We start from the raw sequence: 15562 nt of genomic DNA on the forward strand, positions 1-15562 counted from the left end.
TTACTACGTTTCTGAGGCTTTCAAAATTTACCAACTTATTCAATGTTATTGTATCTCTGCACGTGCACCATCTCTACGCTGTTCAGCCATTCTAGTTGCCATATAGCTCCGATAATGCCTCTGCGCAGATTCTCTCATAGTATTCCGATCCCTTCCAGCCTCTTTCGGGGTTCTTAATACCGACCGTGTTCCACCCTTCCGATCGCAATCGAAGAATCCGTTCCTGTCTAGTTTCCATCCCGTTTGAAATAACTCGAGTCCCATCATTATAGCAACCAGGCTGTGCTTCGTTTGATTTGAAGTCAAAGCTCCAAAATGAGGCAAGTCGATTGCTCTTGGTGGCTTTATGGACGTGTTGGATTTCCGTTGCTTGAGAAATGAGAATATCAATATTGTTTATGTTTGTTTCGAGCTGGGAAGGGAGGGAGGAGAGAATGCTAAGCATGCATATAGATGGTTGGATTGTTACTTTGTTTTCAGTAACCTGTGGGCTGTGCCGTTTAGTTTTGGTAGGTGTGAGCTCGATAGCATCGATTGGGATGGGGATCCGACTTTGAAATTTTCTTGGTGTACTTGGACCTGGGTTTGGAGCACGAGAAGGGGGTTTCGGATCACCTGCCATTGGAGGAGATAAAGGAGGAGAAAAAAGAGGAAGCGGAAGCAATGATCGATCGGGAATCGAAATTTTGGGGAGACCCCGTGCCTTCTCTCGAGTTTTCCGGATATGCAAAGGAGGGGGCATCAGGTCGTCAGTTGAAGATTCAGAGCAAAGTTCAATTGCCCGAATATTATCCATTCTCGGCGGCTTAAGAACAAGTTTGAATGCCGCTTTCTCATTCTCGTCCATATCAACCTTGATATTGTTATTGGTACTTTCATTCTTGAGACGTGCATACGTACGCCATGGTTCAGTTAAATCAAAAACAGAAAAGGTGCGTTTTGGGGTCTCGGGACATAAATGATCAGACACTGATCGTAAGTTTTCTACTTCTGCTTCGAAAAAGGGTATTCCATCGCTCGTATCCTCACTTTCACACATATCAGTGATATGTTTAACATTCAAGTCTTTCAATGCCCCTTCAAGTGACGTTTTGCACGATACATAGCCGTCCCTAGCTAGTTTCAGCAATGGCAGTTTGTTGCTTGAGTACTTATGCGCAGCACGGCCCATCGTCTCATAAGAAGCAGCTCCGTAGTAGTGAAGATATGATTTGTGTATTTCATGTAGCTATCATGCGTAATTTCATCAATATTTCTTTTATTCTCATCTGATAGGTATATTACACGCACATTTCCCTCCAGGGTCTGCCTCAACTCAAGAGAAAGGGCAGCGCATTGCTTGTATCGACGTTGAGAGAGAAGAATTTTAACTTCTTGAAGACCGAGTTTCCTTTGCTCTGAGGGCCTAGAAAGACGCAAGGCAGTATTGCTTTGCCTGTATGGGGAGAGAGGCATGATGTTACTGAGACAGCCAGGCAGTTAATAGGCCATGATTGTAAGAAGAAAATTTGGATAATAGTATAAGTTCTCACAAGAAAGATGTGAGAACCAGATACCAACAAAAGTACGTGTCAATACGCGTGTGAGCGTGTGACGCAAATGGAATTAGCCATGTTCCCTCACAGCTAGCTCCTCTACCAACAGCAGTTGGAAAACAGAAATCATGAAAATTTGAGAAACACAAACATAAGGAAATGCCTCCAAAATATAGTTCTTGGGCATTCACAAGAACTCCCTCATCTCCTCTAGGACGAATGCACAATTGGCAGTCAATAAAACAACTATCACTCTGTTTGCCTAGGTTCAGCTGGCCTTGACAATTAGCTCTAATATCGGGTTTTCAAAGAATTTTTATTCTTCTCTAAAGGAGATCAAATCCGATGGATATTCAAAAAAACGGTTATTCCGAGAGCCTTTTACTAGATTTGCATTTTTAAAAGAGATGTGAAACTGCAGTCATGCAATTATCAGATGATTTAGGATAGGCTCACTACCAATATAGGCTGGGTTTGTTTGCTCTGGCTAATAGCTGTTAAGTGCTCCTAGCAAGCAAAAGTGGTATATGAATGGCGATGTGAAGTCCGGAATGATCTGTTAGGGTATGATCGCTTTCATAATCAGGCTAAGTAGCCAATAGGGAGCGCGAACTGTCTTAATAAAAGATAACCAATCACAAGAGACCAGTTTAGCGGCAACACGTGACTGCGTAGCCCCGAAAACCACCTTGTGAAAACAAACAAGCAGAGGAAGCAACTAGGGGAAGTGCCTCGTGGAGGGTTAGATATTGAGCACCCGTTCCCTTTTGACTATAGTACCACTTGGATGCTAAGCCTCCAGCTCCTGATAGGGCCACAGCTTAGAGAAGAGCTCCCTCTCATCCTTGCTGGTGGCTAAATTCAAGAATATTTCCTTGAATTTCTCACAGTTCTTCATTGCCAGCTCAAAGTCTTCAGGGGTAACCATACCATCCTCTGGAAGGGCCCTCTCATCCCGAAACAAACAAAGCATTTTGCCAACATCAGTTATATTCTCATCTTCTTTCAAATGTCGCTCTCCATCCTCCTCTGTAAACTCAATAGGGCACTCAATATTGTCATCCGGCTCAATTTGATTCCAGAGAGCTGCCACAGTGTACAAACTGTGGCGGAGGTAGAATAAATTCCGATTTTCCCATAGGCCGGTAATCAGCAAGGTTGGATTTCGCTTTAGTTTGATGGCTTCTAGCTGCTCTAAAGCAGCCCAATGGCGTGGTGCTCGTTTGTTGACCATGGCCTCATAGAATTTGTGCAGTGTCTCGTTTTCAAGGTCTGCGTTAACTTTCTTCTTTTCATCTTCGCTAAGCGTGTCAAAATTATCAGGTCGAGTGGGAACGATCCAGCCTTCTCTCACGGTTCCGTCATGTCTGACCATTCTTGGAATACATGAATGATAGAATAATGGAGCCACAGTAGCACCCTGCCAGTCAATAATGCAAGTGATTTTATGTGATGTTGGGTCGACAAAAATATTGTCTAGGTGCAAGTCAGGGTGCCAGAGTACATTCATCTTTCCTTCATTTTCTCGCGGGGTCAAGTAAGGCACAGCCTCATTGTACTTGGAAAGTAGTGAAATTGCATCCTCAGGAACCTCGGGTTGTTTCATTGATCGACAGTAATTCATTCGCGGCCTTGCGTGGGCAAGTATCCATTTCATCTCATTCTTTGCCATTGCGTAGGCGTACTCGGAAGAATTGAGCCCTTGAGTAGTCCAGCTCTTAGTTCATGACTACATCAGAAGTAAGGACAGGGGAGCATACAAGGCCCTCTATCTAAATCCATGTCCGCGCGTCCACTTTTCCAAAGTCCGGCAGAAGTAACCGGGCCCAGTCCAAAACAGTCAGTAATATCCGGTGGTTGTGACGAATTGATAAGCACATTTTCATGTTGCGTAAAGTCTGAGGCGGGCAAATCTTTCTTGAAATAAATGGACCCATGCTTGCGAAATTCGAAGGAACAAAGCACTTGGTCCATGTCCGCTATTTGTTTAATAACTTCAACTTTTGATTTTCGAGGCCACTGAGGCCATAAGCTCCCAAGCCTGACTCCTTGCGCTTTTTCTTCAATGATATATTCAGCCTCAGCTGGGTTCCGTGGATCAGATGACCATGCAAGCACACGGGGAACTGGTATTTTGGCTACATCCCGAAGCTAGAGATACATATAAGAGAGCGAATAATCAGGACTAAAAGCATTATACATCTTACAAATTGCCTGGTTGCAACTTCGGAAGCAGTGTTGTAGTGAGCGGGACCAGCATTTGGATTTGGAAGTTTGGCAAAGACTTCGCATCCATTGTCCATTGTGAGAATCAGCGCTTTATTATGCAGGCCTTCAACGCATTTTACAACCTTTACACCTAGCCACATGTCAGTATCACGAGGCCATATGCCATTCAAAACATGTTATGGTGGCATACAGGCGCGAGCTCCATTCCCGGCAGCTCCAAGGGCAATTTCGGCAAGTTTTTCAACGTTAAATCGCAAATAGCGACGCGCTAGTTCATTTTGTTCATTGAATCTAACATCCAGGTAAACATATTACCATTAGCTTATCCAAGGAAAGTAAGACCATACAACCATCGGTGTCGAATATATCTGAACAAATCCTCTTCCACGATCGGTTCGTCTAAAAGTCAGGTGTTAGCAGCTATCTATGAGACATACACTTAAAAATACCCACAAGTTCCATTCAGGCTCTCCTTGAATAAAGGGATACTTTTTTGAGACCATTGTCGGGACCAGAATCCTTTGAAACGATTTTTTGAGCGCATGACAGAAGATCGTATAAACTGGCGCAGCTGGCTCTGTATCATAGCCAATTGGGAGAAGAGTGTCAATAGAAGGCTGTTCACTGGTAAAAAGGTTATATGGGGATCAGAATGGCACTAGCAGTTAATAACTTAGGTTCTGTTATAATTATTTGAATGCACTCGGTATAGAAAGAGTGTATGTTTCCTATCCTACTCTGTGACCTAGGTTGGCATCGTATGAGGTAGCTATTTCGACGGGGGGCTCTAAGTGCTAATCCAATCCAATCCTGTATGGGATATAAGATCGGGCCAAGGTAAACGAAATTGCAGATCACGAGCTGGCCCAAGCTCGGCTCTATTGTGACGCCCCGCTGTGGACTGGAGAAAAGCCAACATCAACGGCTTGCTAGTTCTCTGCATGGAGCACTTAGGAAGTTACATTCATCGCGGCGTCTAGCTGAAAGCTCATGATTGATTGGGCTAGTTCAACATTAACCCTTAGCGCTCGAACAACGGGTTGTGGTTGTAACCGCCCATATGGAGTGGTTATAGTCATTTCTTTGGTTTCAGTGATGGAAAAAGGCTATGGCCAGGTTATGAGGCGTAGCAAAGTCAAAGGCATGTACACTATCTACATATTTCAATGGTTTTATGTCAGAAGTATCAGTGTACGGAGTACGGAAATGTAATAGCACGTGGAAAGTGATAGATATAAATATTTCCGGAGCAAATGCTAATACTAAGAAATAGGCTCATAACTCCAAATATGAAAATGCGCCTTGTCAAGGACTAAAACAAAACAGTGGAAAGACAGTAAAAGCACAACCATAACGGCCTCAAGAGCCCTCTTTTCCGCCCCTAGACACCCTTCAATTATCAGTAGCAGCAAGTGCCTCTCGTGTGGATGCCAACCCTTGGACGAAGTCCCCCAGCAGGCGGTCTAATTCCGCAGAAACCATATCCTCGCTAGCTCCGTCAGCTAGGCATTCGGAGCTAGGAGGCATAGGTTCTGGGAAATAGAGAGACGATGGCTTGTCTACCTCGGGAACGGGCTGCCCCTTATTGACATCCGCTGCGTACAGCGATGATACCACCGACTGGCGCCTTGGTTCCGTGGAGCTCCCGTTTCTCAAAGTCACGCCTTGGCTCCAATTTGTGTCTTGATACTCGTTGAACGAGCTCGCAAGTGTGGAAGCGTCGTAATCTTCATATAAGCTTGACGGAGGCATAGCGGGAAATTGGTCGGTTGGATCTGGCCGCTCTTCTGGGGGTGTATTTGGATTTGGCACTGTCGTTGTTCCATCAAACCTGAATGGGTCTTGATCCGTTTCCGACCGCATCGATAGGGCTGTCGTAGGACGGGATTCAGGTTGGGCGTCAATTTGGCTGGTAGGGCCATTTTCAAAAGGCGGCGGCTGAAGGGTGGAGAAGGGTCGGTCAGCGGCCCTAACGGTGCCATCTAAATCAGGCCTCCAAGTGTAGCCGGGTTCGGTCCTATTTGGGTCTTCCTCTTCGCTCTCGCCGGGCCCATCTTCAGCCAGAGCTTCGTCCCCAGGTGCACCCTCATTTGTGGTCATAACTGGAAATGTCCAGGCCATGGTCTCACGTTTGTCAGACTTAAAAGTTTCTTCTTCAGGCGGAGGTTCTTCATGAAGGTCGTCTTGTGTCATGATGTCAGGTTCGTCGGTCATTTGACCAGCTGTGTCAAAAGTCCAATCCATAGTAGGAGGTCGAGGGCCTCGAGGTTGGAATTCCTGAGAAGTAGTACTGGAACTTGATGAGTTGCGAATAAGTCGTGCACTGGAGCGGTTTGCTCGAATAGTATCAGGATCAGCAAGCTGAAATGGGGGATTGTTTGAGGCGGAGCCAGCAGCATAATGAGATGATTCATAGTCTCCAAGGTTTATATCGATAAATGTAGACGTGACAGATGACCGATCTGTATCTGTTCGAAGAGGAAGGTCTGAGGACCGGCGTTGCATCTGTTGCATAGGCACGAAGTCGTTCTTAGTCTCGTATTTATAATCCGGCTTGGCTTCGTCAAAGAGTCCTTCCATGGCTGCAGCTCCTCTTTTCACACGTTCATCAAAATTTGCTTTTTCCATGAAAGTCATTTCTGCCCCTTGCCCCATTGTACGTGGCGCGCCAGTTGGAGTAAGATCCTCATCGAGAGCAGCCAAAGAGGCAGAAAGTTCGTCTAAGTCAATAATTGAATAACGCTTCTCAAAGCCAGCAGTCGTGCTAAAATTCCATTCTTCATTTCCTAAAGTGCCCATCGGAAGTGGCATTTCAGCTGCTGCTGCACCTCCGGGATTAAACAAGGAAACTCGTTGGCCACCCCGTTGTGACCATTGGTAGTATATCCGAACCAGTTCACTGAGAATATTTGTTGGGTATGCTTCACTAGAATCCATAATATATTCGTGTTTTAGGATTTCTTTCATGGTAGGTCTTGTTCTTGGATCCGGAGCGAGAGAGTAAGATACTAGTGATCGTAATCGGTCAGAATAGGCATCACCCTCCAGTTTCGGGGCAAAACGGTTAAGTTGACGACCAATTTGCATTCGTTCACGCAAGGTTGCGTTGGGTGGATTTCCCGTGGCACATTCGAATAAAGTGCACCCATAAGCCCATACGTCAACCTACTTCGTAATTAGCTATTTTTTGTACTACCAACTAGAACTTATAGCTAAGTCACCTCGCTCCCGTATTGATGTGGCTCTGCAACTCTGTTGGGAAACATTTCGGGTGGCATCCAGTGCGGAGTACCTATCCAAGTTGATCGTTTATCAAGCTTTGTTTGTAAAACTCCTGCAACTCCAAAGTCACAGATTTGCAACCTCCCCTCTTCATGAATAAGGATGTTTGCAGCTGTAAGAAACAAAAAAAATATTAGCGTTTTGCTGTCACTGTTTAAAACAAATTTTATACCACCCCAATATAAATAATCCAAGTCTACATCCACTTTCATCACACCAGTGATGATTAAAGTTGACGACTGAGAAAGGTGTTTTTCATCCTTTGTTTCTTTCACACCTTCAGAGCATAACAAAATACTACATACCTTTAACATCACGGTGAATAATTCCAGCATCATGAATGGCTTTTAGACCCTCAGCAAGTTCTCTAGCAATGGGTATAATAAATTTCTCTTCCAATTTGTCACCAGTTGCTCGCATCTATAACATATTGTCAATATCAGAACACACTTTAAAAATTCAACATGTTATAAATTATATATGCTGAAACAAGGGGGAAAAAGTGACAGTATCACGACTTTTGTCTTGAGAGGCTGCATCTTATGATAAGGATCAAAAGCAAAATACAAAGAAGGCACGTACCAGAGTCTTCACACTACCACCCGGACAATACTCACAAATGAGCCACAATTGTGAGTGAATGGAGACTGCTTCAATGAACATGTTGATATTTTTAGCTCCAGCATCCTTGACTTGTTGCAAGACCTTTGTCTCATGGATGAAATCTTTAATTGATTCATCCCTCATGTCTCTGATGGCTTGATAATCAAGTTTGTCGATATCCATTACCTTGATTGCCACAAATTTTTGAGAAGACAGTTGGCGTCTGTTGAGAATATTAGTATATGGGCAATTGATACCATGATAAAAGTTTATATTATCACTTACCCTTTGTATACTCTACCATACGAGCCCTTGCCGATTAATTCCTCAAAAGAATATTGTGGCACATCGGTCTTTGCTCGTCGACACATTTCGACCACGGCTGCAGATTGTTCACGGGCAAGGCGCATGGCTTCAGACTTTTGCTTCGTCAGAGCCATCATGGCCGAGGACGGATCGAGAAATCTCGAATGATCCATTTTAGGCAATGGTGGAACCTTCGACTGCGTTACCAAATCGTAATTTATGAGGGTTTGCTGGGAGGGTCGTCGGAAAAGTCGACTTGAGAGACTCGGCCTGCGCTTTTTAGAGCTAGACTTGGTTCTCGAATGTTTGAATGAAACGTCAGAGTCGGTTTTAGAACGAGAATTAAAAAGATGCTTGAAAGACTCGGCAAGGCGATGGATACTCTTCTTTCGAGACTTGGGGGTAGGAGTCTGAGAAACTGGGTCGTCGAAAGGTGTGGAGAGATTTTGAGCCTCCTTACGGCTTGTTTCCTTACTTGTTGCGACCGAAGGTTCAGTAGCTACTCGCTTACTGCCAGTTGGAGGTTCAACAATAATTTGAGGAGTATCGGGGGCACCTTTTACGACAGGCTCTGTAACACGACGAACAATAGGAGCACAGCTAGGAAGCTCAAGACTGCCGTGAGGTTTGGCAACACTGGGGAAAAAGTTTAGGGGATCAAACTGTGCCCGATTGCTAAGGGTATTGAATTGATGCGGCTGGGGAAACCCAGTAGTTTGCTTTTTTGGTGCAACAGGAGTTGAAGGGCCCTTAGGAGTGCAGCCACGTTTAGGTTGCGGGTATGAAGATGCCTGCTGGGGTAGGTCTTTAGGAAAACTGTTTTCCCAGGAGCGAGATTCAAAATGGCCAGCAGCAACAGATCCAGACTCGGAATAACGAGATGGGCTATAGTGGTAAGGTGCTGGATCTGATTGCCGAGGAAAGCCGTCTTCCTCGTCAAATTGAGCTCCAAGTTTTACGGGGAATTGGGGTGGTCGTGATACTTCGTGTTCGAGATGATAAGGAGCTTGGCGAGAGGTAGCAGCAGATCCTCGAAGGGGCGCTTTACCTTTTTCAGAGGAATCAAATACCTCGTGGCCTACCGGAGCGAAATGATCCTCGGGAAAGTAAAGATGTCCAAGCTGGGCTCTCGGATTCCCCTGGTAGAAGTCTAGGCGGGGGTGGTCAAACGCTCTAGTTGAATTGACAGTGTCTCGAAAAGGAATCCGAGTGTCTTCTTTAAAGAGTATCAGCACTAAGTTTTACCAAGAAAAAAAAGAAGCATCAAAGGGGCCAAATATACAACACGCTTACCATAAGATTGGAAAAGACGTTCTGCGCCAGTATTCTTGGAAGAACGTCCCTGAGCCGGAGATTCAAAGTAAAAAGGGTGATACTCCTCGGCTGGATATTCAGCTTGAGAAGGAGAAACGTTTTCTTTAATGCCTGGGTATCACACAAGTTAATTTCCATTAGAAAACAAGAAGGTATCAATAATATAAGGTTGGCTCACGGCTACTGGATGCTTCGCAACTAGGTGCCGGGCGAGATCTATAAAAGCAGGTGGAGATTAGCAATCAGTCTAAAGGCCTACGAACAAGTATGGCAAACCGAGCAACTGCGGCACGCCGAACAACTCCACGGTAAGAATCCATAGCAACAGCAATAAAGGTTAAAGGCAGTGTGCGCTCAAGAAAGGCCGAAAATAATTTAAATCACAGGAAGGTAGCAGAGTCGTGGTAAGAACAATATGATGGCACAGAAGATATATTCTTGTAACTTCGTTTACAGAATAGAAGAGCAAATGCCGATTCGTGCGGGAAAAGCCAATGGAAAAAAAACAAGGAGGGAGGAAGAGAGACGAAGACATTTGTGCGAGGAGCAGGTAGCGAGAAGGGCAGTTAACTTACGTGTCACCTTAAAAAGTCAAATGGAGCTGCTCGATTTGGACAGTTGGGTATAAAAAAGGATGAATATCTCAAGATAAACAGTTCTGTTTTCTCGACATTTACTGCAAACCGGATTGCGGAACCACTATGTGGTTAGGGGCTGCCAGATATATCTTGCAAGATGCTATGACGAGCGCCCTATTCAAGCGCTCCAATTCCATATAAGATAAGCGCTTGTGGGCCCCAAGATCAATCGGCTTGCAAAGCCCCTCGAAACAAAGGGATGAACCTCGCGATAGTCCAGCATGGAGCTCATCCGGCGGAGAGCTCCCTGACAGCTCACGTGGTGAACAGATTGGGCATGGCGTAGCCCTTAGCGCGAACTTTGTGCTGAAGGGAAGGCGCTAAAGTAAACAATGAAAGGCCAGCCAGTAGGTGAACGGATGTTCAGCACGTGAGGGATGATGGTCAGATTGGTCGGGAACCTCCTCAGATACTGGGTTGCAGGCGGAGCTTCTGTCGTTGCCAGCGCAAGTCAGATTAAGGACAGCGGTGGGGTGTCTGAACAACGCGGCTTCAAGGAAGCAATATAAAAACACTTTTGGCCCACAATTGGTTACAGCAAGGAGTAGGTAGTCGTTTGCTGAACTCCGTATCGCAACTGAAAACTAGCAGGCGGAAAGATATCAGCAAATAAGTGGTAGAAAAGGGGTCTATAGACTGCGATATGAAGTTTTAGGGACAAAATCGCTTCAAAATCCTTCCATCAATCTTGGGTATCTTTTGAGACCTGCTCAACTACAATGAGAAAGGCATAGGCCTGGGCAGTAAATAAACCACGGTAACGCCAATATCAAAATATGTGACCACAAATTATATATATTGGGTATTTTATAGGAGTATGTGCTTTAGGCAGCTAAACAGAATGCAATTCAGGTTGGGGTGCATGAGATACGACTCTATGTATATATATTGATAGCGCATTGGGCTATCAATCGGTCCTAAAAAAATGATCGTAGAAGATTAAATAGAAAGGCTAGCACAATGCACTAGGCGAGAAGCAAAGCTCTCCTACGCTCACCTTTTTGCAGAAGAGGTAGTCTCGAGCTCAGCTCAGATTCCAAATGGTAAAAAGGGATTTAAATGTGTCGAGTTTTTGGAGTAAAGTAAACAAAAGGGATTAGTAGATAGCAAGTGCACAGACAGACGCCATATACTCCTATCAAGTATATAAAATTTGGGCGTTTCCTATGCTGTTGAGATTTTGCGATTGATAAGGATGTTCAAATTTCCTTTTCGGGAGTATTGCTGAGTCATCCGAAAGTTGTCTATCAAACAACGCAAACAGGACGCGCCCCTCAAGCGCGCGAAGTATACAACTAGGTACGGAGTACCTAGTAAAGTAAATTCCACTGCAAAAATGAGGCAACTACTTCGTACTCCGAACTCCATATGATTCCTTTTAAGACCCTTGAAATACCAATACAGATTATCACACCGCAATTTTAGCGCCTAAAAGCTTTTCTTATGGATATGGAATAATTATACTCCGTACTCCGTACCGCCCCACAATTATTAAGTTTATGGCTTTAGACCAAGTGACCTTGACGGCTATTTGACCCAGGATACTCCGCATTTCAGAGGGTGCTATGTTGATTCCTTGCGTAAAAATGCCACTTTATGGGGGTCAAGGCAACCCGGCCGCAAGATTTGATAATAGGAATAACATGAGATGAGTATGAGTGATATTCGATGTTATGTTGAAGTTATGATAGGCTCCAATTCTCAGCCTCTAATAGCATCTTGCAGCTTGACCAGCTTAATTTAGCATCCATGCATCATTTTATGATCGGCCTTTGGTGTTATTACAGGGAAGTGAAGCATGGCACTCTTAATTAATAGAGAACCTTGTATTTATTTGATTAACCTTGAGTCAGCCGAACCTGTGCGAAATGAAGGGGTAGCCGAACATAGTCTTCAATAATCAGTATTGTGGGCTTAACGTATAGTAATCCCCACCAAATGGTGCATTTCCGAGGAGATGTCAGTGTGGTAGCAGTTTTTCGATGCCAATTGAGATTCTAGACGCTATTCCACCAGGATCCGAGTACGTGAGGTTTTGCCTTTCTTTTTGGTCACACGGCCAAAAAAAAAAAAAAAAATAGCCACTTACCGATATAAAGAATATAAGAATCTGTGTATTAATTTACCCGCTGATTTTTCGGCTTTGAACGCCATTGGCTACGTTATTTTAGGTATATGGTTAAGCGTTCCCGATAATACGAACTGCAGGAGTTCGGTTAAATAACCCTGTGAGCAAAATACCCGAGTCCGAGTCCAGCTAAAAGTTGTTTTGATCACCCAACAAAAATTCTGAGCAGACCTAGAATTGATGGGCCATAGCGTTCAGTGCTTGTCTACGGAGTATGCTTTTAGCAAGCAACTATACTCCATGAGGTAGTTACATCCGGAAAGTAAATGCCTGAATACTTACATGCATGTAGTAACGATTTAAAAGAGGTGCATTGACCTTTATTTGTGGAATCGGTTAGAATGACTGCACATTATTATTACATATAATGAATCTTCAATAACCATGGGATCTACTATGAAAACTAATTAATAATTTTAGAATCGAGGGCTTTGCTAAAGATGGGCCATGAAACTGCCGTGAAAAAATGGACTTTTTATTAGAACGGAGTAATCATCTTGAAATCTCCTAATAGATGGCGTTCTATACTACTAGCTATCTAACAGCTGTTCTGACAGGAAATTTAAAACCGTATGCACCAAAAATAATACACACCGTTCACAAATACTGTACCAGTTTTTAGAGTTCAAATTGTGCTGTCAGGGTCTCCCCGAAACGCTTGATGGCTTGCTGAATCTTATCCGCAGGGGCAGCAGCAAAGGTCGCCCTGAAGAACATATCGATAGGTGGCTTAGAATGATCTGCGGCAAACCAGCTGCCACGTGAGACCAGCACTCCTTGATCAACAGCTGCCTTGAAGATAGCCTCTTCGACAATATCGTAGGACTTGCCAGCACGAGCAAGCGGGTGTCTTGTCCAATCGATTTTAATCCAGTGCTACGTAGTCGTTTAGTCACACATCACAAAATTAAAGCGAAAAAAAAGAGCCGTGAGGCGTCCAAAAGGACGAACTTACAAACATGCCTGCTGCCGGCGCCGTCCAACTTGCGATGCTTGTTGGTAAGAAACTCTCGCAGGCCTCCAGCATGACGTTTCTTCGAGCAGTATACTCCATTCGGAGAAAGATCAGCCACTCCAAGTATTTCTCATGGCCCCAAGCTTCGTCGAGAAGCTTGAAGAGAATGATCTGGGCCATTCCACTTGGGTTTTGCGTGCACGTCTCTGCATTTCGCAGGAAGCGCTCGATAATCTGCGCGGACGCGACGACCCACCCAACACGAGAACCAGGGGACAAGACTTTGGAGAATGACTCAAGCCGCACAACCCGTCCATCAACATCCATGCTTAAGAAAGATGGAATCAAAGCCTTTAAAAATTCGGTGTGATTGGCCGGAGCTGGATCCTGTGGTGCATTTGCGCCCTTATATGGCTGCATTTGAAGGAAGTAGTATGGCTCATCTTCAACAATAATGATGTTATGTTTTTGCGCAATCTTATACACCTCCTTTCTACGTTCAGCACTTTGGGTAGCGCCGGTTGGATTTTGACCGGATGGAACGGTATAAAGTACAAACGGCTTCCGGGCGCCTCGTGAAGAAACATCCCAATTGCTCAGAATTTCTTCGAGAGCAGAGGGGAGGATGCCTTGCTCGTCCATTTTAACTGGGGCGAGGCGAAGTCCTTGAGGCAGCGCTGTTTCCAGGGCACTGGAAAATGAGTACTCTTCGGTTAAGATATAGTCGCCACGCTCACAGAACATACGTAGCACCATGTCCCACGAAGCGGTATTACCAGCGGAAAGCGAGCATTGCCAGTCAGAATACGGGGGGTTGTGGACGATCTGTTGGGTGTCAGACAAAACATTCTTACCAAAAGCAATATACCCACCTCCGTGTGTTCCGTGACGAAACGCAACATCTGCGCGGCTCCGACTGATTGTCCATAGTTCAAACAGATCTCCAAATCTAGAATGAGCGGTTAGTATACCATGCGCCCATGTCAGGAGAATTTCTAGTGCTGAACGAACCAAAATCGCTTTTGCCTTCTTGAATGTCATACTTCCCGGCAGTGATGATTTGCCCAGACTCATGCGTTTCCTTCTCTGAGAAGTGAGGCGCAACGGGAACTTTGATAGAGATCTCATCGAAAGGAAAGTAGTCAGAAGAGGGGAGACCTCCCCCAAGGGATATCAATCCTAAACCAGGTTAGAGGAGAGTCCAGGCACAAGAACACGTGTAGTTTAGTGGAACTTACCAGGCTGTTTAAGGTAATGAGCAGCTTGTTTCAAGGAAGATGCCTGGATTTCCGGCCAGGGGTCAGCTCGCCTCGACTCGTCATCAGGGTTGGAAGCACATACCATTCGCGACTTGCTTTCGGTAGAGATATAATCTGAAGTTCCCCACTAGTTAATTTGGCGGCCGTTTCGGGGAAGTCGGGTTTACGTACCATCCCATCGTCGAGCCTTTGGCTTGGTGTAACAGGCCTGGGGAGCGGTTACTAGTCAGTGCAACTCGTCCGAAAAGACGCACGAGATACGATACCGAACTCTTGAACATATCACTGTCAGCGTATGCCGCCACGCCTGCAGGCAGGGTGGTTTTGGCCCTGCGGGCGGGGACTCCGCTAACGGTCAAGGGCTGTGGTACTGCAGTGCCATTGACATCGACCTTGGCAGCGGCGGTCGCAGCGTCTGGGGCAGCATGGGGAGACATACTAGATATCACGGGGACAGCGACAATGTACAGGCAGAGCAGATAAGGGGGTTGGCAGGCAGGAAGCAGGAGCGGGATCTGCCGTTTAATAGTGCAGGCAGAAGCCGGCGGCGCGCAGGGTGGAGGAGCCCACGCTCCGCCCTATGATCAGGCTTAGTCATGGCGAGTCAGGTGCGGGCGGGGTGGGGAGCCGCCGCGGCGTTAATTCCGGGCGTTCTGGATTCCGGGCGTGCTGGACTCCGGACTCCGCGAAGCCGCGAAGCGCTGGCAGGTGTCGCTACTCCGGTCTCCTATACGGCATGGGGATACCCATGGAGACGAACTACCAACATAGAGTGTGGTATTGCGTGATGGTGTTGAGTCCGCCGGCTGGTGGGTTGGTTGCGCACCGGCCCTCTGGACTGCGGGCTGGGCTCTGCAGCCCCGAGCCAGGCCCGCGCGGCGACCAGGGCGTGTATCAAGTGCAACGGCAGGCCAGTTTCTGTTAAGTAACAGGCTGCATGTCGTGCTGCGCGAGTGGCTCGGCACGGCTCGCACACGCTACAGGGCTCCACCGGCAGAGCTCGCCCACGGGCAGCGGAGAGCCGCGCAGCTCACGTGGGCAGCGCGGACGCAGGATGTTTCAAGCCTGAGACAAGCGAGCGGTGACGGGTCACATTCCCGTTCTAGATGCCTGCGCGCGCCCCTCCCCCCGCCCACGTCGCGCAGCCGGCGCGCTGGTTGGCTGAGGGGCGACGATCGGCCAGCCAGTAGCCGATCCGATCGGCGTGTGAGCAACTTCACCCGCCAACCAATCGCCGCGCGGCCCCTCTCTGTGCCCAGCCGCGCTAGCCCCCACCGAGCCTAGCGCACGATCTTATCTGCAGTCCCGTGACC

General features: G+C 46.3%; 4 protein-coding genes across 4 annotated transcripts; all 4 read right to left on the minus strand.

Moving 5' to 3' along the window:
* Positions 1-91: 91 nt before the first annotated feature.
* Positions 92-1171, minus strand: LOZ57_001179 (uncharacterized protein; the record flags this gene model as incomplete). Its single annotated transcript, XM_049250271.1, has 1 exon — positions 92-1171. The coding sequence occupies one exon, from the start codon at positions 1169-1171 to the stop codon at positions 92-94; it is 1080 nt and encodes a 359-aa protein (XP_049110631.1).
* A 1154-nt stretch (positions 1172-2325) lies between these two features.
* LOZ57_001180 (uncharacterized protein) lies at positions 2326-4350 on the minus strand (the record flags this gene model as incomplete). Its single annotated transcript, XM_049250272.1, has 6 exons — positions 2326-3236; positions 3296-3686; positions 3743-3894; positions 3955-4055; positions 4112-4163; positions 4218-4350. 6 exons carry the CDS (start codon positions 4348-4350, stop codon positions 2326-2328), a joined length of 1740 nt encoding a protein of 579 aa, XP_049110632.1.
* An 806-nt stretch (positions 4351-5156) lies between these two features.
* Positions 5157-9589, minus strand: LOZ57_001181 (uncharacterized protein; the record flags this gene model as incomplete). Its single annotated transcript, XM_049250273.1, has 8 exons — positions 5157-6929; positions 6986-7158; positions 7352-7466; positions 7629-7872; positions 7935-9171; positions 9249-9380; positions 9448-9485; positions 9546-9589. The coding sequence occupies 8 exons, from the start codon at positions 9587-9589 to the stop codon at positions 5157-5159; spliced, it is 3756 nt and encodes a 1251-aa protein (XP_049110633.1).
* Positions 9590-12653: 3064 nt separating this feature from the next.
* ARO8 (Aromatic/aminoadipate aminotransferase 1) lies at positions 12654-14686 on the minus strand (the record flags this gene model as incomplete). The annotated part of the gene is made up of 7 exons (XM_049250274.1): positions 12654-12911; positions 12991-13815; positions 13863-13939; positions 14002-14169; positions 14229-14363; positions 14421-14457; positions 14516-14686. 7 exons carry the CDS (start codon positions 14684-14686, stop codon positions 12654-12656), a joined length of 1671 nt encoding a protein of 556 aa, XP_049110634.1.
* Between the last annotated feature and the right edge of the window lie 876 nt (positions 14687-15562).

The sequence above is a fragment of the Ophidiomyces ophidiicola genome, assembly GCF_022830035.1.
Source record: "Ophidiomyces ophidiicola strain CBS 122913 chromosome Unknown scaffold_3, whole genome shotgun sequence".
Lineage (NCBI taxonomy): Eukaryota > Fungi > Ascomycota > Eurotiomycetes > Onygenales > Onygenaceae > Ophidiomyces > Ophidiomyces ophidiicola.